The 22796-nt window shown below is 37.3% G+C and overlaps 1 protein-coding gene across 2 annotated transcripts; it reads left to right on the plus strand.

Moving 5' to 3' along the window:
• The first annotated feature begins 899 nt into the window (after positions 1 to 899).
• Positions 900 to 12241, plus strand: mitfa (melanocyte inducing transcription factor a). Of its 2 annotated transcripts, XM_077530068.1 has the most exons (9): positions 900 to 987; positions 1870 to 2082; positions 2183 to 2278; positions 2776 to 2884; positions 3197 to 3280; positions 4876 to 4932; positions 5291 to 5366; positions 5841 to 5988; positions 8805 to 12241. In XM_077530068.1, exons 1-9 carry the CDS (start codon positions 955 to 957, stop codon positions 9201 to 9203), a joined length of 1215 nt encoding a protein of 404 aa, XP_077386194.1. In that variant the 5' UTR covers positions 900 to 954; the 3' UTR covers positions 9204 to 12241. The 2 variants fall into 2 exon arrangements, with proteins under 2 accessions (XP_077386194.1, XP_077386195.1); XM_077530069.1 differs by lacking the exons at positions 5291 to 5366; positions 5841 to 5988; positions 8805 to 12241 and having other exon boundaries at positions 4878 to 4893.
• Positions 12242 to 22796: the final 10555 nt, after the last annotated feature.

Genomic DNA, 22796 nt, shown 5'->3' on the forward strand with positions numbered 1-22796 from the left:
CCATCATTTATACTGACCAACTTAGTATGATTTGATTCAACAAATTTCCATTTCAACAGTTTTCACTTCACCCTTTGGGACATTGCCAATAATTTTGTTTGACACCTTGGTCAATTGTTTCCACCAAAATAAGTCTATAAAAATTTCATTGGCACAGTTTTGACACAAAAACCATATTAATGCTATAAATATGCCAAATGATGTCATGCACTGTCTGTTGGAAAGAATGATGCCCGTGGCAAGACAAAATAAATTTTTTTTGGGGGGGGAAATATATATATATATATATATATATATATATATATATATATATATATATATATATATATATATATATATATATATATATATATTTCATGCAGCTATGCAATTGCCATCCCCAAATGTATTTCCTCTTCAAATAACCCCCCCCCCCCCCCCCCCAAAAAAAAAATTTAAAATACAAAATAAAAAATGTGAACATTCAAGCGTTGGTTAACCTCACTTTACAAAATCTGGTTGCCTTTTCAAACCCGCCATACATTAGTGTTTTCGTATGTCTGGTTTGTACGGGGACGGTAACACTCAGTTGGAGTCTTGTTAATCAGAACAAACAATGTTCTATACTTGATGAGCAGAACTAAAGAATAAATGTTAGTTGGCCTTAAGCTAACTTTAGTTTTCAGACTACTGGCCAAATAATAAAAAGACCTCTTTGTGAGCTGAAAGTGGTGACGTCAAACGGGCTCCATAAAGACATAAATTCATAGTTTAGCCAGAACAACACAACAGTGGGAGGATAACATTCTGTGTCCTCCTCCATTTCTTAACTTGCATAACTAATGAGCCTTAAATCCTTGATAACTTAGCCAGGAAGGCTGACTCCTGCCACATTTACTCATGCTAGGCTAACAGGATAACGGGACAGCATATTGAATGTAGCTAAGTTGTGTATTTACATATATCCAAACAAATATGTTGGAGATGCTTGAGTATAGTCACTACCAGGTAAGATGGCTGGATCTTATTGTATTATTAGTTTAAGGCTGTGTTAATTTCTTGTCTAAATTGTGTTGATGCCAATTACGTGGCACAAAGACAGGCAAATAACTATGTTCACTCTCATTCGCACCTATGAGCAATTTTGAGACGTTAATGTACCTAACATGCATGTTTTTTGGAATGGGGTGTGGGTGCATGCAAAGTCTCCAGCGCAAACCCATATCATAGGGAGAATCTGAAAACCACGCAAGGAAGGCCAAGGCCTGGATTCAAACTATCAATCTCCAAACTGTGCCAAAAATTCAAAATTGGAACTCCAGAAAAACAACAGGACATGTAAACATTTACAATGAGAAAATTCTCACAGTTCTATGGTTGGGGGTTAAAATCTGTGCTTCTCCCTGAGTGAAGTATGCATGTTCTCCCCATGCTTGCGTGTGTTTTCTCCTCCCACATTCCGAAAGCATTCATGCTCGTGTTCTCTAAAGAATATAACTCGGAGTGAATGTGAGTGAATGGTTGTTGAGGCACCACCTTACCTGTAACCCTAATGAGGATAAGGGTATAAAAAAAAAATTGGATGAATTATGATCTTTACCTCACAGTGTTGCTAAAAAAAAGGGCTCCCTATTACAAAAAAAAAAAACAACCAACATCTTAGAGTGGTTTATTAACTTTATGTTGATCCACTTTTTTATGTGCTGCAAAGTTGATCTTATTGCTACCGATTTTCACGGTACTATAGCGCCAAAAACACTGTAAACATTTTTTGCTTATGTTTTACCTAATGTAATGAACGAATAACATTGTGATTTATGGATAGGTGCTTAAAGAACTAGTCCAAATGTTATCCTTTGTACTATTTAAACTCATCTTTTGCTCATGTAGGTGCAATCCCACCTCGAGAATCCCAGCAAGTACCACATCCAGCAGAACCAAAGGCAGCAGGTGAAACCGTATCTCCCCACCAGCCTCGGAGGTAAAGCTGGCGGCCAGTGCCCCAGCCAGCCACCCGATCACGGCATGCCACCCGGGCCTGCTAGCAGTGCCCCCAACAGTCCCATGGCTCATCTCACCCTCGCCTCTAACTGTGAGAAAGAGGTACGCGTAACAAAGGTCATTATTTCATTACATTTGGCTGACTTGAGAGCATTTATTTCAGTTTGGATTATTTTGAAATGTGTTTTATCATTTCATGCAGATGGATGACGTTATTGATGATATCATCAGTATGGAATCAAGTTACAACGAAGATGTTCTTGGACTGATGGATCAAGGACTTCAACTGAACACCACAGTAATTACAGCTAGTGTTGTTCCGATACCGTTTTTTGGCTCCCGATACCACTGTTTTAATGCAGTATCGGCATCCGATACCAGTATCGGTATCGGAACAACACTAATTACAACCTTATATTTTTGTACTCAAACCATCGTCTTAATTACATAAATTTAGAGACAAAGTCATATTACAAAGGTTGCTTAAATGTGCTTTTTTTTTTTCTTTACTCGCGACTGCCTCCTCTGGCCTAAATCAATACTGCATGCATCCTCCGTGGCAAGCTCGTGCATGGTGCGCATGCGAGTACTCGCGCTCAAATAAACTCTTTGTTTTTTCAGTTTTCTTGGAGGAGTCAGAGCTGGAGTTTGGGCTGTGAGCCTCATGTTTTTTTTGTTTTTTTTTAGTGTCTATTTTTCTATCAATTGTGTCATATGAACATACGCCACCCTCCACCACTCCACAAGATTATTCTCTACTTTTTATGTATGCATTTATTTATTTGCTATCCCCAGCTACCTGTATCTGGTAATCTTCTTGAAGTATACGGCAGCCAGGGACTTCCCCTCCCAGGCCTCGCCATCAGCAACTCCTGCCCACCAAACATCAAAAGGGAATACACAGGTAAAATCTTGGAAAACACTGAGCTCTATTTCCACTTTTCTTATATTACATGAGTGTTTATGGACTTGTATGAACAATTCAAAATCCCCGTGAGCATGATTCAGGATGCATTACTGAAATAAATATCCTCATTATAAGCGAATGATTGTTGTCAGTTAACTGCTAAATCTTTTAGTATTCCTTGCCCTTTAACTATTTTGAAATGACATCATAACTATAGTGCAACACTGTGTTGATATTGTGTGCAATTTAGAAATGTATAAGATACACTAAAATATATTATATCAATTATTTGCCAAATAATTACTCCAGCTCCTGGCATGAAGCAAGTACTGGGCAAACCTGGACCATGTGGCCGGTACGAAAACTATCAAAGATCAGATGGCTTTCCAGTAGGTAAGCAACATAAAACAAATTCTGAAAGTTGTTGTTAATTTGGATTTTAGAAAACGTGTTAAGTATTTTGTGTATTACAAAATTCCACACAATATGAATCACTTGCATGTGTTACACTGGAATTGCTCAGGAATTTTTTTTATCTTTGCTGATCCTCGGAGCTTTCCCTATAAGAACCACAACATAACCATGTACTGTATCTTTCGGACTATAAGTCACTCTGGATTATAAATCCCATTAATCGAAAAAATGTATCATGAAAAAGAAAAAAACAAAACAAAACAAAACATATATATGCAGCACTTGACTATAAATCACATTTTGGTGGGAAGTTTATATGACAAAAAACGAGAAAAAAAAAACAGTAGAGCGTGGATTCACACTTCAAGTCCTCATTCCTTAATTGTCTGAATGGCAGCAAACGACTTTTGGTTGGATTTGATACTTCCACTTCTAACAATGGAAATGTTTTTATTTTTAATTAAAAATTAATCATAATTAATGGTGTCTCGAATTAAAATAAGAATTGGGTATTAAAAAAAAAAAAGACTATCAGTATTTTCTCATTCAAATCATAATAAATCATTGAGTACAGTATTGTTACACGCACACTGTTTCAGAAAGTTGTGGTAGACATACCAAAGGTATTTGCCAACTGCCAAAAGAAAGTAGAAGAATAAATGGAAGAAAATGGGAAGTAATGTGTGACATTTGCCTCTCACGGCAACAAACGAAGAGACCGTCTCCTCAGCTAGCTCGCTAGATTATCAAACTGGCCACAACACGACACTGGATTCTCGTTGAGGAAAGCCATCTTAAAGTGAAAAGACAAACTTTTCAGTAGTTAGAAAAGAAAGTTTTACATCCAACCAAAACTTTGAACTTTGCTGCCTTCAAAGATGATTAGGGAACAGGGATTTTGGGTGTCATTCTGAGCTCTAATTTTAATATACAAGTCTCACCTGAGTACAAGTTGCAGACCGGGGGTGTCAAACTCATATTAGCTCAGGGGCCGCAGGGAGGAAAATATGTGACCAAGTGGGCTGGACCGGTAAAATCATGGTATATAACTTAAAAGCAATCGGCATCAGTTATACACAGATGTGCAGGCCAGCCCTCATTAGCAAAAAAAAGTAAAATAAAAATGTAAAATAATAATAATAACAATAATAATCATAATAATAATAATAATAATAATAAAATGTAAAATAATGACATCCAGGTCAGTTCATGTGTACAAGCTCCGTTGCTCATCTGAGGATTGCTTATGAAATTACAAATGTATGTTTTGATTTTTGCCATCTGATTAATTGGTCTGACTTTACTCTTTTTTTGTTCTTTTTTTTTTTTAGTTTTATCTTATTTTATTTACACAAGACCATCGGATAAAACCCCTGGATGGGCCTGACCCAGCCCGCGGGCTGTACGTTTGACAATCCTAAGCTAGAGTATGAAAAAGTGTGATTGACTGTATAGTCCGAAAAATACGGTGTACAAGTATTGAAATCTGAAAGTAAACAACTTAAAACGTGTCGAAAAAAGTTGCTTCATACCCATTTAAGAGCAATAATCACACATTTGTCTTTGCTTCAAAGAGGCTGAGGTTCGTGCTCTGGCTAAAGAACGACAGAAAAAGGACAATCACAATTTGAGTGAGTCTTTCTTAGATTCAACAGATGTGTACACTGCATTTGAATGGCTACCAGTCTCTCAATATTAGCTGGCATATACACCAGCTCACCTAAAACCCTAATGTGGACAAATGGATGGATAAATATTAACTTTATGATAGACATCCTAGACTGACTAACAGATGTAATTAAAGTATGTTAAATGGGCCATTCTATTTTAAAGTTGATACTGATAATAATTGTAGTACATCAGATATTGAATTGTTTCAAAGAAAGACAATTGAATGTTCTTATTTTCTGATTTTATTTGAAGAAAAACAAAAATGTGTGCTCCAAAAGTTCTGCTTGCTGACACATTTAATTTGTACCCAACTTGTAGTTGAACGAAGACGAAGGTTCAACATCAACGATCGTATAAAAGAACTTGGAACCTTAATACCAAAGTCAAATGATCCGTGAGTATGTTTTGTCAGACACACACTTGTTCATTTTTTTTTTCATTCAGTTTGATGGATTGGTTGATTGATTGATATCTTTATGTCGAACATAAAAACATCAAAAAGTAAATAAACAAAATCAAAACAATACCAGTAAAATACTTATAATCCAACCCCAATATCTTTTCCATTATGACTTAGATCAAAATACGGTAATTATTTTTATATATGAATGTATTTATATATAACTATCAATCGACACTGAGATAAATATATTCATTTCCATATTCCTGCATCAATATCAGTAATACTCGTATATCAGATGTGAATTCTCTTGAAGTGAGTTATCAACATGATTTGAATCTCTGTCCTCTTCACTTAGCCAAGCCTTTTAAGTGTAATGATTTATTTGTTCATACTGGCCATGAAGAATCCTCTGTTGTTCCGGTCAGCTGCTCAGCTGACTCTGACTTTAGACCTTTTGTCTCCCAGAGATATGCGCTGGAATAAGGGCACCATTCTAAAAGCTTCAGTGGACTATATAAGGAAACTACAACGGGAGCAGCAGAGGACCAAAGAGCTTGAGTGCAGACAGCGGAAGCTGGAGCACACAAATCGGCACCTGATGCTTCGTATCCAGGTGGGTTCCCACTTGCAAGTATACAAGTATACAGTGCCATGAAAATCATTATCGTTCCCCATTTCAATGTTGTAGATCATTAAAAACATGTAAATCCAAGTAAACAAAAAGGTTGATTTTAAATGATATTTTTTTTTTAAGGTAGACAAAATTATTCAATACTGAACCTGTTTGAAAAAGTACTTGCCCTCTAATCGTAATAACTGGTTGGGCGGGCTACCCTCAGCAGCAACTGAAGTCAAAAGTGTTTTCTATAACTGGCAGAGAGTATATTCACAAATCTGTGGAGATATTTTGGCCCACCCTTTCTTGCAGAATCGTTTAGGTCCAGCAACACTAGAGAATTTTCGAGCATGAACAGCTTTTTTAAAGTTGAAGAAAAGTAAAAAATATGTGCCCTGCCCCTCACTAATCTAAACATTGTGTGATAAATAATCGTTTGGCAGAAATAATTTATTTATATTTAATAAGTTATCCAGGGTGGCTTGACGTTTTATGCAGCACTGCCCCCTGCTGTCGAGTGAAATTGATGTCAAATTGCCTTTGGGCTCATCCTGTGAAAGTCCAAGCCCAGACAACAGGTGAGCTGTGACGTTTACAAATTTACCATTTGAGAAGATGGTAAATCCTTTTCACTGCATTACAATTTAAACAAAATTAACTGAATAGAGTAAGACAGTTTGTGTTCATCTATTACAATAAAATACACAATAAATTTGACACGAAACTTGCGCACTTTGCAGAACCAAATTCAAATGGCATATTATTTGTAGAGCTTTGGCGTATCATCTGAGAGCAAAATTGCCTGCTCAAATCACCTTCATGGGGCCTCACAAGCCAAGTGTGGTGCTTGTGAGCAGAACTAAACCTGTTAGCGAGAGTTCAGAGAATTGTTTGTTTGAGTCAGTTTGAATTGTTTTGTTTTAACTGTTGTATATTACAGGAGAAGTATTCTATATAAGGATCAAAGAAAGCTATTCGAACAGTCTTTGATTCTGAATATACGCTACTTTTTATTTAATTTTACATTAATTGCAAGATTTTACTCAAATATATGTTACAAGCTTTGAAGAAAAAAGTAGATGCAGAAGTCAAAAATTGTGATTGATCGTGATTAATTATGGAAAATTGTGCAATTAGTTAAAAAAAATGGTGTTTGACAGCACTACATTTTAGAATTACTTTTCCTTTCATGCAGAGTAGGGTAGTACTTAATTTTTTCAGGTACCGATGTATTTGGATGATGTTGAATTATAATAAATATAGATATACAGAATTAGGGATGGACAAATACCGATACCAGGTATCGGGTTCATACCTGGCCTTGTTTCTAGGTATCGGTTCCTGTGAAGGCCCTCTTGCGGCTGGTTTACGATAACAAAATATTAGAAAGTAGAAGAATATATCTGTAAAAAAACAAAAAAATCCAAAACATTAATTTCATGCAACTATAAGGAGACATGCTCAATTGGTATCAATAGGTCTTTCTTTAAAATGACCTGTCATTGGTTTTTTTTGCTGGAAATTTTATATCACAAAAGTACTAGTGGTATCGAACATCTCTATCCACAATTACTGATATAATACACGTACTGGATTTATAATTCTTCAGTGAAAATCCTTCACACACAAGGAAAATAATTTTAATGTTTTTCATTGGCCTGATCTCAACCAAACTCAGCATGCATTTACTGCAAGAGATTTTAGATCAAGTAATTAAACTATGAGACTTTTCCCAAACTTTTTTGACCCTCTATTACTGTAATTCTCTAAAAGTTCAGCGGGAGTTTAAAGATACGATTAGATGTAGGGATGGGTGAGTACAGTATCGGGCCGATACCAGCCTTTTTTCAAGTACTCGAGTACTTGTGACGCCGACAAGTACAAGCGATCGAGGCCACAGTGGGGAAAAGACGTTGAGTAAGTTCTCCTTGCCTGTAGCAGGCGCTACCCTGCAGTAGTTTAACATCATGGCAAATCATGAGGATCACTTCCTGTTTTGACAACAATGAACCCATGAGTATGTCTGCATTTTTCACCAAAATTTCACCGGTTTGGAAATACTTCAAAATTGACGAGAACGAACCACACATTGCAGAATGTGAACTTGGCGACACAAGACTCGCAAGAGGCGGAATGAAGGGTGCATCGTTCAATACTAGAAACTTGCTAAAACAGCTCAAGGCTAAACATTTATTACAAGTGAATTATAAACTAAAAGAGCATTTTTGTGTTTTATTTTGAGCGTTAAAACTTTTGAAGAGTAACTGTGCTGTATTATGTCAAAATTAAAGGAAATATTTTTGTTCAAAAATATATTTTAGTGATTTTTCCTTTTAATTTATCAAAATGTACTACTGGTATCGGCACTTGGTATCGGTATCGGTGAGTACTGAGGGTCTGAGTATCGGTATCGGTCTGAAAAAAAAGTGGTATCGAACATCCCTAGTTAGATGTATTATATATTTATTTATCTATATCCCAATATGTAATGAATTCGTCCTTATATCTGGGTATACATCCAAAATATGTAAACCAAGCATCTCACGCATTCATATTATTGAATATTTGCTATGAAATTAATGGTACTGAATTAAAATAAAGTGGCGTAGTGGTCTTCAATTATTATGTTAAAAGAAGTGGTAGATAAACAAAAGTGCAGTACTTGTAATTCATAACGTCCACAAAACAAAATTGAAGTTTTCTGTATAGACTTTTCTTTGACTCAAAGAAACGACCTGATTTAAGCAGACACGTATTTTTGCCATTGGGCTCTGGAGCGGTTCTGACTGAGTCCAATTTTGACTGTCAAATAGGAGTTGGAGATCCAAGCCCGTGCTCATGGTCTCACGATTGTATCATCCCCGTCGGTGTGCACATCAGAGATGATGGGCCGGGTCATAAAACAGGAACCCATCCTTGATGACTGCACATCGGACCTCTATCATCACGCCACGGCTCCGGACATGTCCCCTCCAACCACACTGGACCTCAACAATGGCACCATTAGCTTTGATCCCATTCCAACTGATACTGGGGATCCTGGCCCATATGGAAACCCCAGGACCTGTAAAATGAAAGAACTGGTCAGGGACAATACATTGTCACCAATTTCTCCAAGCGACCCGTTACTGTCATCAATGTCTCCAGATGGTTCCGTTAATATCCAGCACAGTTCTAGTTCAAGAATGGAGGACAAGGAGTGTTCCTGTTAGTTTAAGCTTCAGCTCACTGACTTGACATTTGTAGCATCTCAGCAATGAGAATTTCAAAGGTCTTTTTCTATTGTAAATACTTTTTGTTCTTTAGACTGGTTTAACATTGCTGCCATAAAGCAAGCAGGTTTGAGCTCTTTATTATTATTATTATTATTATTATTATTATTATTATTATTATTATTATTATTATTATTAATTGTGTCTATGAATGGTTGTCTGTGTCATTCTTGCGATCAAAAGCTGATCACTCCAGTGTATTGATGGACAAATGAAGCTTCATGAAGCACTTGTGTTATTTTTCACTCATCTAGATGACACTCTTGGTTTAAAGCTACAGTGGAAATTTAATCAAGTTCCATTGCACTAGCCTTTATCTTTTACCCAAAAGCACAATCTAGAGGAGTTAAAAATAAAAAATAAAATAAAAACCTTAAAGGATACTTTACTTATTTAGCCAGGTAACCAATCACAGCTCAGCTTGTGAATGTCACATAACCAAACCTAGAAAACAGGTGAGCTGTGATTGGTTACCTGAGCCCTTGTGATGTCATTTTCAGTCGACAGCAGGTTGCAAAATGTGTTTTTAAACTAATTGTGCGTGAAATATAATGAAAGCATCAAATTAATTATAGACAAAATACTAACTTTTTATTGCTATAATGGGCTAAATAAGTGAAGTATCACTTTAATAAAGCTTCATTTTCCCATCAGTCTTACCATGGTAAGACATTTTGTTTCAATGAATCGCTAGTTTGTTTCTCCTCTTTTGTTAAGATATTTAACATGAAACTTGAAGTAAAAAGACTGTCTCCCCTTTTGTAATCGGTGGTGCAGCATTTGTGTAGTTTGCAATATAGGATGAAGTATTCATATGTATGTTATTTATATGGTCCCGCCCCACTTGAAGATCGTCATAGGGTCGTGTATACAGATTAGACGGCTTCCTTAATGGACATGTTTAGCACATAATTGGGACTCACATATTTGTTGTCTTGTTTTGTTTAGATGTCCTATAGCACAAACAAGGATAATGTGTTTGATACGTGCTTATTTTGGTACAGCATGCTTGATAGCTCACAATATTGAAGTTACCAACAAATAGCATATTTTTCCCTTTGATTTTCTTTTCTCTCATCTCGCTCTAGTCTGTCTGTAGAGCAAACCTACCTTACTGCTGACATTCTTGTGACCAGTCAGTGAATGGAGCAATGTCTTTTGTGAAGCAGAGCTGAACTGAACCGAACATATTAACTAACTTAACTAGCAAACGTAAATTACAGGTGTCAGATACATTCAAAATTCTGTGACCCTGAATTGGCCATATGATAACAATAACAATAGCATTGTAAATGGGTTACTGTAGTTGAATCAAATTTAATAACAACATTTGGACCCAATGTGCGTCTTGGCTCTGTGAAAGTTTATAGAGTAAAATGCTTTCTTGTTCAATTGAACTTCAAGCCAGAACAAGAGCGTTTTGATTGTCATAGATCATGTATGCTGTTTTCCCTATTATTAAATTATGTCCGTATGTATTATTTTTTTTTTTGTAGATATATTTCACTTATTGTTATTGCAACTATAATTGAGTAATTCTTGTTCCACATTTTATATTTGGGTCTTCAGCTGAAAAGTATGGTAAACGTTGCTCTACTGTGTACAGTGATTGCCCACACTGTATAAATGTAGAAATTCACTCAAAATATTATGACCAAGACTGCAATATATGCACATTTATTGTATATGCATTAGTAAATTGATACTGCAAGTTATTGTTTGTATATTTTGTTTATGTATTTTTATTTATTAGAAAAACATGTGGAAATTTTCTTTTCATTCTGTATATGAAGTTGCATTTATTCTACTTGTGATACTGTAATGTTGATAGCACCGATACCAGTTCTTTAGGTTCCAAAATCAATTTTGGAATCAAAATACTGTATCAATACTTTTGACACTTAAGTCATTTGAGCTGGAATTTACAATGTTTCATTAAAAGCAACACAATGGAGTGTAACTTTACTATGGAGGTCTAATACTGTTACTGTATGCAGGTATGTTTTTCAAATTCATGGGTCACTCTTTTTGAACGTTTTTTTGTTGTTGTTGTTGTTCATGACCATACCCAAATAATAGGAGGCCTCCAGTACGGTAGGAACGCTCTACTAGGTGTAAGAAGCGCTTTGAACCAGCAGATGGCAGCCTACTAAAGGATACATTCTACAAGGCCAAACGTTTATCCAGCCAGTGTTCACAAGTGATGAATAAAAGCGATAGAATTTGTGGAGAGTACTAGGGACATTCTTCTAAATGCAGTATTGTTTTTATCCTCCGTAGAACATACTGTATATTGTGGATTATTAAGATTTGTTGCTCATTTTCAACAAGACTTCAATTATCTTCAATTATGTTCAAATGTATAGGTTGTGTGAATCGTGAATCGAAATCTATTACTATGCCATAGTATTTGAATAAATATTTTTATTCCCGTTGTTGCTGCTATCACCAACTGAGTAGTCAGGTGATGTGCACGGGATGATCCATGACTTTGTGACCAAATGAGTAACGGGTCACATCACCTGTAATAATGCTGGAATCACTGTGAACTGAACTAGTGATGGCTCTAGTGTAATGGAGTGGAAACATATAACGTCAACTTAAGGAAGTTTGGTGGAGGTGGGCTGTCCTGTGCTGTCAGGTTTCACATTTAAATGTAAATAATATCACAACTAATTGTAGTTTTTGTATTCTATTGACATTTGCTTACTTTAATGTAGTCATTTTTATTTTGGATCTGATTTATGCATGTCAAAGAAATACACGTATAAATGTTTTTGCAATTACAGATGTAGCCTAATCTTGGGAAAAGCCACTTAATATAGTTCATGAAAGGAGTGCATGTATCTGATGCCAACTTAATATTGTTGTCATGCTTTATTTCTGATTTTACTGAAGCAAATATATATTTGAAACATTGTATAAGTTCAGAAATGCATTGTTTTAAAATGACCCAAAAACAGAAACATCATTGAACATTGCCCAGATTTGATCTTCTTATTAAAAGACCAGCTTTTCTATTTTAATGCATTTGAAGTGAAAACCTTGATTTTTTTTTTTTTTTTTAATATATATATTTTTTTTAACCAGTCAAAGCATTTATTAAGAAAAAAACATATAAAAGGAAGTTCAGACTGTGGTCTAATTACAAAAATCCAATCATCTTTAGTTGCTTAGTATTTCCAAATATTGTTAATGTGAAGTCTGTCAAGTGCATTGCTGCAATAATAATGTGTTAAACGTGCTTCCTTCCCTTGAATCCTCGCCTTGGGCAGTAGGCAGAGTGATGTTGAAGCAAGGATACAGAAAGATTATCAAACACTGCCTGCATGGCCGGTCTAATAGGTGAGTGATGATTCTATTCCCCCAACATCCCTCTGGAGCGTGGCCATGTCTCCTTTTAATCCCTCCATTTGGCGTCAAGGGTTGGGATGGTGAGCGAGGAGGAGGAGGAGGAGGGGGAGGACAAAGTTAAATATGCTTTCATTGTGGAAGCTATTTGTGAAGTGTATTTTTAGTATCAAACAAATGTTCATTTGTTGATAGCTAAAATGAAAAATAGCTTTATGTGTTGCTGTTGATTACAAAACGTTAAAAGGGATTAGCCATCTTTTCTCATTTCAACTCTCTCTGCAATACAGAGGCCCGTCCGGGTCTGCTTACAGTAAAGCAGGAAACACAAGTGTTGTGATTGCATCTTGCCAAGGAAAGTTTGCATCATAATAAACATCCCCTCTTTGCTGATCTGTCTGGAGGATGTGGAAGCCAACCTGAGGTCCAACTTGGGAAGAAGGGAGGCTTCCTGTGCAACGGCAAAAAAAAAAAAAAAAAAAAAACAGCCTGTGCCAGCAGCCTTGTTTGTACAGCGGAAGACATTTTCAAATTTGAGTAAGAGCTGTTAAAAGGCAGCTCGGTGTAAAATGTTCCTCCTCCAACAGGTTTCCTCCAGAGGAACAGCAACACTTCATCAGCAGTTTAGTCAAATTGCCAGTAAACTGCTGTGCCATATGGGCCCCACTCCTGACTACAGGGGCAATCTGTTTAACAGGAGCATGCTGGTAAATAGAGGCCAGCACGGGGGGACAAAATGATCAATTACTCACATTACGCACAGTCCTTCAGGAATTTACTTTATTGGTCTGGACATCTGTTTTAATATTGTCATAATGTATAATCAGATGGGGCCTGTTCCAGCCAAGTGGATGCCCAAAAAGCAGCCCTAAATGCCCAATTAAAATGCACAATGACAGCTTTTTGTCCATCTGCTGAAATAGAACGCGTGTGTGTGCGTCTCATCTACACTTGTACACACTCCAGACCAGCAAGCTTTTGTTTTGTTTTTTTCTTTTCTGAATGAAAGCCAGAAACTTAAAAGGACACCCAGGTAAGAAAGATCCAGAATGACATGGCTGCAGATGAATTTAAATGGTGATTAGTGCCACTATCGCACACCTGCAGATTGATGTGACCAGAGATTTCAACAGTAGAAGCATTCTGAGAAAAATAATATGTTATCTCCTCCAAAGCATTTCCATGGTAAATGTGTGTTTTCTCCCACTTGAAATGGCCAATAAGTAGCAGGGTGAATGTTAAGGAGAGCTTTAGAGAATACTCTCTTTCTGCTTTCTCTGAGGATTACTGCTCTTTAAGGCAGCAAAAACATCAATGCAGGTTTATTTAAAGGATGAAGGCATTTTCTCAATGGTATTTTGAGGTTGTATCATCAGGTCTTGAGTGAGGATTAGTGCTGTTAGGCCTTTTTGAGCTGCGTTTCCTGTCCTGATAAGTCGGATTTCACCTTCAATCTGCGTGTAAGCCCTGGGCTCTGCTCCTCCTCGCCCGCTCCTCTGAGGTCCAACCTTTATCCAGCGCAGCCTAACCGGGCCTTCCTCGGCTATCTTGCAGATTTACTCCCCTCTCACGCTCAGATACGATTTTACATCTGTTATTTCTCGCTGAATTTTCTCCTCTAACGCTGCCCGATGATGAGTCCCCGGGCCTCTCTGCACTTGGCTGATATTTATCATGGCAGTCTCACACCAAAGTCACTTGGCAGTCACATCGATGGGTGATGGGGGTTAACTACTAAAGTTGTATGTAACTTACAGCTTTCTACGTGATGATTAATAAAGCAGCAGAAAATGAGCCCCCGTCCCGGCGTCTCATGCAGGGTGCAGCATCTGTGATGGTCAAGGCAAACAAATGACTGCCTGATTTTGTTGCTGAGTACAGAGCTGGACAGACTGGACTCCACATGCAATTAATATAACATTACAGACCGTGACGTGCAGTCAGGGGAGGCAGGTGAGGCACAGCCTCACCTGTCATCATGGAAATATAAAATCAAAAATATATTAAATGGTTATATTTATTCAGTGTTAAAGTTCTTTCTCATTTCACAATTTTTGGATTTTCTTTTTCAAATCGCTGAATTTTCACAAGGGCGGTGGTCGAGTGGTTAGCACGTCCACCTCCCAGTTCTGAGGACTCCGGTTTGAGTCCAGGCTCCGGCCTTCCTGGGTGGAGTTTGCATGTCCTCCCCGTGCCCGCGTGGGTCTTCTCCGGGTACTCCGGTTTCCTCCCACATTCCAAAGACATGCATGGCAGATTGGGCGCTCCGAATTGTCCCTAGGTGTGCTTGTGAGTGTGGATAGTTGTTCGTCTCAGTGTGCCCTTCGATTGGCTGGCAACCAGTCCAGGGTGTCCCCCGCTTACTGCCCAGAGCCAGCTGAGATAGGCGCCGGCACTCCCCGCGACCCATGTGAGGAAAAAGCGGTCAAGAAAATGGATGGATGAATTTTCACATTTACCGTTCAAATAGTAAGAAGAGGCGAGCGCTTGCTTAGCCTCACCCGCGTGGATTCACATCACAATGCCGAGAATCACTGGTCTCACTATGACATGAGGCATGCAGTTCTCTTGCCTCTTGTCAGCGGGCGATAGTGAGACCAGTGAGTCTGATTTGGTGCACTCCTCGGTGCCAAACAATAGAAGTAGTATTAGCAAGCTAACAGCAGTGATCGCCATTGAGACAGAGAGACTTTTAAAACTGAAGAACGATAAGGAGGACTTTTACAAGCAAGTTATTGATGCTTTTATTCAAAAGGAGCGGCGCATAGACTTCATTTATAAGTAAAGGTAAGACGATAACATTTTAAAAGTTATTTTTCTCTACGCTACAGTTTGTATATTGTTATGGAAAAAATGCTGGTACAAATTTTTAAACAAAACACGTTAAATGTTGCCAATCAAATGATGAATACAGGACAGTCACAGAAAATTAGAATATTGTGATAAAGTCCTTTATTTTCTGAAATGCAATTAAAAAAAACAAAAATGTCATACATTCTGGATTCACTTGGAAACAATTGCAGGTGTTTCGAGTTAACCAGACGATTCAAGTGATTGAATCGCCTACTAGTATATTTTTTCATGATATTCTAATATTTTGAGATAGGATATTTGTGTTTTGTTTAAGCTGTAAGCCATAATCAGCAATATTAAAATAATAAAACGCTTGCAATATTTCAGTTGATTTTTAATGAACCCAGAATGTATGACATTTTTTTAAATTGCATTACAGAAAATAAAGGACTTTATCACAATATTCTAATTTTCTGAGACAGTCCTGTAAGTTGTAGGTTCTTTTATTTGTAAGTCTCACTGTGCCTCACCATACATGAACCTCACCGCACGTTACTGATTGCAGACCACTTCAAAGTGATCATTTTCTCAAATTTTGATATTAAGATGTGTTTCATTAAAGTGACAGTGTGTATGATTTAGTGCCATCGAGTGGTGAACTACAAATTTATTCATTTAAAAAAAAAGTACTATTAATTTCAGCATTATGAATGAATAAATAAATAAATAAATAAATAAATAAATAAATAAATAAATAAATAAATAAATGAATGAATGATTGGTATTATTAATGTTGTTATTTCAAAAAATGTCCTTCCTGGGTGGTGTGGTGGTAATAACAAACCCCCCCCCCCAAAAAAAAAACCCAAAAAACACTGCTTGTTAAACAATTGACAAAACAACGTACATCTTGGCACTAAGGAAATGTTTTTAAGTGCATTGAGGAGTTTCATTTAGACAAAAGTAGTAGTTTACTGCTATATTGTAGCATCAATAACATTTAGATACCTTTTAATTGGTGTCAGTTACTCGTGAATTTTTGCTATCCATCGGAGGGCTCTGTTCCTTTCCTAGTGCTTCTCAATTATTGTGACCACTCCAGGAAGAAGAAAATATCTTACGCCCGGCGTGACTATTAACTGGTATCATATGTCTTTAAAATTGTTTGTACACCTTTTACATAATATTGTATTCTGATTTACATAAACATTGACATGAATAACTATTAACATGAAAGCGGCACTGCCACCTACAGCAGTGAATCAGCAATTACATTTCTAAAAAAAAAAAAAAAAAAAAGGCGTATTCCTCGGAGCACAAAGGGCATTACACCACACCCACCAGGGGGGCCTACGCCTCGATTAGAGAAGAACTCTATCCCCAAATATCACCCTTAGTGCTGTCTGTCCACAGTCACATTTGTCTACACTAAAATGCATTAGTTGACTGTTGCAACAAGAAGACGAGATTAGTGTGTTTGTGTTCACACGAGGAGGCTCATTTGAGCAGGACGATTCAAGTCATCAAATAATGTAACCAAGCACACTTAATTGGATGACATCTTGAGGGATGGATCAACCAAACATTTGCTCTAATTGTTCTTTTCAATTAGGGAGTCCAATTTGCAACCTCGCACGTGTCCCTGCCACAATAGCGCTTTGCTTGTGTTTGTGTGTATTGCTAATTGGAGCATTCCTTTGCACCCACTATCATTGAGCTGAGCAACATCCATCCAAATGTACAAGCCAAGCCCAGTCACATCCCAGAAACAAAGCCCAGCACCCCCACCTGCCATTCTGCTTAATTTATCTGCAGCTTGTTTGCTAATTTTGATTTTCCGAGAAGCAATTGTCAGGTCCCACTCTAACTGGGTGTCTCAATGAACAGCTGATTTCTCTGAAGTGACATTCGGTAAATATGCATTAACAGGGACACAATTAGTGCTGATGAGGTTGACTGGAGCCTCATTCCATTGGCAACTTTAGTCACACTGCGAGATAAGCTGCATTATCTCGAAAATTGGCTGAGGGAAAACAGTACGTCTGATTGCCAGGAAAGGTTCTAGATAAGAGCACAGCTGAAGAGAAATATAATTGAGGTGGAATATGTTAACTAAGGTGTCATGAGCTCATTGGAAGTCATTTAGCCAAATGTTGGCATTACGTTGAACAACGTTTAAGCCTAATAGACATTAATCACCATTACAAATACTCTCTCTCATTAAGCACATTCATGTGTGTTAATTATATTTGAGTACAGTATAAATTCATTTATTACACTCGCAGAAATATTTCAAGCCTAATTTAAGATTTATGTAATTTTTTTTACGTGACAAATTCCCATTTGATTTTTTTTTAGATAATTTTAACACAAACCTAGCAAATAAAGCTTATATGATAATAACTATTCATTGGTCTAATAAAGCCTATTTATTTGAAATGCAGAATCCTCAAGTTGATATATTCATATTCAATGAGAGTATTTATTTAAAATGCATAAAGTATATTGTTTGATTTCCATAATAATCAGGTTACCTACATACACAATAAATATACTAAAAACATGAAAAACACGCATTTTTTTTTTTTTTTTTTAAACATTTTTATATTTTGTGATGAAACTGTGGGCACAGCCTCACCTGTCATCATGGAAATATAAAATCAAAAATATATTAAATGGTTATATTTATTCAGTGTTAAAGTTCTTTCTCATTTCACAATTTTTGGATTTTCTTTTTCAAATCGCTGAATTTTCACAAGGGCGGTGGACTAGTGGTTAGCACGTCCGCCTCCCAGTTCTGAGGACTCCGGTTCGAGTCCAGGCTCCGGCCTTCCTGGGTGGAGTTTGCATGTTCTCCCCGTGCCCGCGTGGGTCTTCTCCGGGTACTCCTCCTTCCACATTCCAAAGACATGCATGGCAGGTTAATTGGGCGCTCCGAATTGTCCCTAGGTGTGCTTGTGAGTGTGGATGGTTGTTCGTCTCTGTGTGCCCTGCGATTGGCTGGCAACCAGTCCAGGGTGTCCCCCGCCTACTGCCCAGAGCCAGCTGAGATAGGCACCAGCACCCCCCGCGACCCTTGTGAGGAATAAGCGGTCAAGAAAATTGATGGATTGATGATGAAACTGTATGCAGACATCCCAAAAACGTAAATATAAAAAAAGTAATTACACCATACCAAACCTGAGGACTACGCATTTCAAATAAACAGGTTTTATTAGACTAATACATATGTATCATAAGGTTTATTTGCTAGGTTTGTGTTAAAATTATCCCCCCAAAAAAGTAAATGTGAATTTGTCAGGTAAAAAAATAAATCTTAAGTTAGGCTTGAAATATTTCTGTGAGTGTATCATCGGATAATATTTTATTTGACAACTGCCAATAAAGCGCATATTAAATGGTATCATGTGAGGTACGGAATTAGCACGGAAACGCAAACAAGAGATGGAAGTTGGGAAAGAGAGAGTTGATATATACAAAGATACAAAGTAACAACAGAGAGGAGGGCTAGAGAAACGACGAATAAAATTGAGCAGGCTGGATGCAGAACACATGGAAGACAATTGCATTGAACAGCCGGAATAGGAAACCTCTGCTCAGGGATGTCGATGTAATGGCAAAAGTGTCATTCAGAAACTCCAGCTAGGGCAATGTACCATAAAATTTTATGACAGAATAAATAAAAAAACAGTGACTAGAAAAACTAAGAGTGACTAGCATAGGCACTTAGCAACTGACCACATAACATGACATTATCATCATAAGGGCCATACAGTGGCATAGTAACTACAAAATTAAAATGAGTGGACAACTTAATAATATTTCAATGGCCCCATGACCCAACCCAAAACAGCCATTAAATGGCTTGTCTTTATTTATTAAAAGGGTATATTCTTTCAAGCTTGTTTTTTACCATCTTCAAATTAATGATGAAAGTCTCGAATGTTCAATTTGTTTTAATCCCTTTTTATTTCAAATGACAAGGTAATTGAAAAGTGACTATTTGTAATCAGTACTTGACGAAAGGCTATGTGAATAATTGGCACTCCTTGTGAAGTCTCGGCTGTTCAGTATAACTGATTTGATTTGTTCCTCTCAAAGAGGTGGCTCTGAAACACTCCTGTCATCCTTCGTCTCAACTATATGATGCCTTCTTATTTCATCATGTTTTTTTTTTCCTTCCCTCGTCTTTCTCACTCACGTCTCTCCTTTCAGGGGAATTATTGACAGCTCTCTCATCCACTCGGAGAGTCTGAGGCCGCTGGTGCAGCGCTCGCTGTCAGATATTCCTGCTGGAAGACTGGCTCAAGTGACAGACCTGCAAGCTGCAGTGGTCGACTTGACATATGATGGCTGGAACTCCATGGCTGGCATAACTTAGTCATAGAGGGTGCGCAAAGTCTGTGGCAGAATGTGGGGCTTCGCGAGAGTGGAGAACTTTCCTCAGGGTCATTACTGTATCTTTGTTTTTACATACTGCTGGCGTTGAGCCGAAACCTCCTATGTCACAATTTTATGGAGAGAAATTTGTGTCTTTATTTTCAATCAAACAAAAAAGGAATTTGCAATCAAAAAAAAATTTCAATCAAACAAAAAGGGGATTTGCAATCAAAAATTTTTTTCAATCAAACAAAAAGGGGATTTGCAACCTCAAATAAATTTTAATCAAACAAAAAAGGGTTTTCATATAAAATAAAAATTTGCAAACAAAAAAAAACATTTCAAACATGGATTTGTATTTTAATAAAATCTTTTGCAAACATTTTTTTCGTTTTGTTTGCGAATCTGTTTTTTGGTTGCGAATCTGTTTTTTGATTGAAACCTGTTTTTTGGTTGCGAATCTTTTTCTGTGTTGTGTGGGAGGGGTCCTCCGTTCAACCGATGATAGAAGCCTTGTCATTGGTCAGCTTGGAAGCCGCTGCGACAACTTTCATTGGTCAGATAGGAATGGGGGTGTGACAATGTTCGTCTGACTATTTCCTGGTTCATTTTGTCCAGTCGCCGCCAGCATCGAGGTAAATATACCCCCCCCCCCCCCACACACACACACACACACTTCTAGTTTTCCGTTTTGTTTATCTGACATTTATCTAAAAGCAACCCTTGATCTATCGTTTATCCGGTGATTTGTTCTAACCATTACAATTAACATAATCACTCGCTCAGCATTGCTTAGCCATGTTAGCTAGCTAGGTAAACTGATGGTCCGATACATGAGTCAGTCATGAAGCTATGTTGTTGGCAGTCAAAACACAAATATACGACTCATTGGGATAGCGGTTAGCATGAAGGTTTTTTTTTTGGTTTTTTTAACTCCGAAAGAAACCTTTGCATTCGCTTTACATACAAGCAGGACTGGGAATCGAATTTATTTACACTAGCTGCTTCCCCTTAATTTTGGATGTTTGAAGTAGAGATTAAATTCGTGATAATTCTGTGATTATTATTTATTGGTCCTGGTTGTTTACTGTATGAGTCAGATTGAAACAGAAGGGGAATCTGAGTTGTAGGTGTACTTTTGCAATTACACTGACTAGATTTTTTATTTTAGAGTGCGAGCAGACCAAGGGGTAGAAAATGTAGACATAGCGAGATGCATGTTTACTGTAAGAGGAGCAGGCCAAGGCAGTTTTATTGCTGGTAAAAGCGTACATAACCAGAGGAAAAAACTTTATATGAGTAAAAGTTCTTGGAGTTACTGTAGCTTTCATAAATGTATTTGATATTACAGATCCAGCAAGCTGAAGAGACACTACCCTTGGACCATCACGGTGAACACGGGATCGTTATACCTGACATCCACTGTCGTTTACCTGAGGAAAGACTTGTTGCTTTACGGCAAATCAATCCAAACAAGGAGTCCTTGAGTTTTGGTCGCGTCATTTATTTGCAGACTCTCAATGTTGCTTCTAGTGCTAGTGTCTCGCGGCCCAAAGGGTCATTTAAATTTATGTAAAAAATGAAAATAAATTCCTGTGTAAAACAGTTTGACTTTTATTTCATAAAAAAAAGCATGCATATGAACTAACAACCAGTCAATTATTCAGCATTTTATAGATTTTATACAGACATTTTTCTCAAGAAATGATTGGCCTGCCAACAAGAAATCAAGAAAGCTCAGAAAATGAACTGTTAAACTTAAAACAAACATTTTGGTAGGAACAGCCTGTAATTACTCAAAAAAATGAAATGGATGTGATTTTTTTTTTTTTTTTGCCCTTTCAATTACACTGTGTCAAATCTGGCATCAAAGGTGATAGCAGTCAGTAGATGTGATTTAAAGGAATGGTAATCACTCATATGAGCAGTTGGAAATGTAATGGTGTTTGTGCAGGGGGTAACATAATGTGTGACCTGGCATTTGTACCTCACAATTGTGGTCAAAGTTTATTGATATTTTAAATTGCTCTCTGTCTGACATAAGCAGGTGCTTGTGGCCCTGCTCAGTTATCCACAGCATCACCTCATGAAGAGAGGTGACCAACCACCAACTTCATCTTCTGCATCTAAAAAGTAAAGAAAAGTGTGCTTGAATTAAGTACCAAACATGTAAAAAAAAAAATTCTGACAAAGTTATGTTTGACACATGTTTTGAACATTATTGAAACAGGAAAACTACAATGAAACAATCACAGGAACTAAATGTATTTATATTACGTAATCTCAGTCACTTCCTCTGTATTTCAAACACCCAAGACATAATAAATGTAGCAGAGGCTACTTATTTCAATGACCAGAACTTCTCATAAGTGATTAATAATTAGCATTTTATTAATGTAATGATGTAATGTAATAAAATAATCAGGAATAAGCATAATAACAGCTATCTCAGCAGGCCGTTTATTTGGGCCGTTTCTCGTACCAACAAAACATCACGATTCATGACTAGACTAACCAAAATCAAACGTTTACGTGGCCTGGATCCTAGTAGTAGCAATGTCACCGCTTTGACGGTGCATGAGTTCCCCCTCTTTTTCAACCTGACTCGTACAGTAAACAACCAGGACCAATAAATAATAATCACAGAATTATCACGAATTTAATCTCTACTTCAAACATCCAAGATTTAGGGGAAGCAGCTAGTGTAAATAAATTCGATTCCCAGCCCTGCCTGTATGTGAAACAAATGTATGTATGTATGTATCATGTATCGGACCATCAGTTACCTAGCTAGCTAACATGGCTAAGCAATGCTGAGTGAGTGATTACGTTAATTGTAATGATTAGAACAAATCACCGGATAAACGATAGATCAAGGGTTGCTTTTAGATAAATGTCAGATAAACAAAACGGAAAAATAGAAGTGAGGGGGGGGGGGGGGGGGGGGTATATTTACCTCGATGCTGGCGGCGACTGGACAAAATGAACCAGGAAATAGTCAGACGAACA

This window comes from Festucalex cinctus, chromosome 8 (assembly GCF_051991245.1).
Source record: "Festucalex cinctus isolate MCC-2025b chromosome 8, RoL_Fcin_1.0, whole genome shotgun sequence".
NCBI classification, from domain to species: Eukaryota; Metazoa; Chordata; class Actinopteri; order Syngnathiformes; family Syngnathidae; genus Festucalex; species Festucalex cinctus.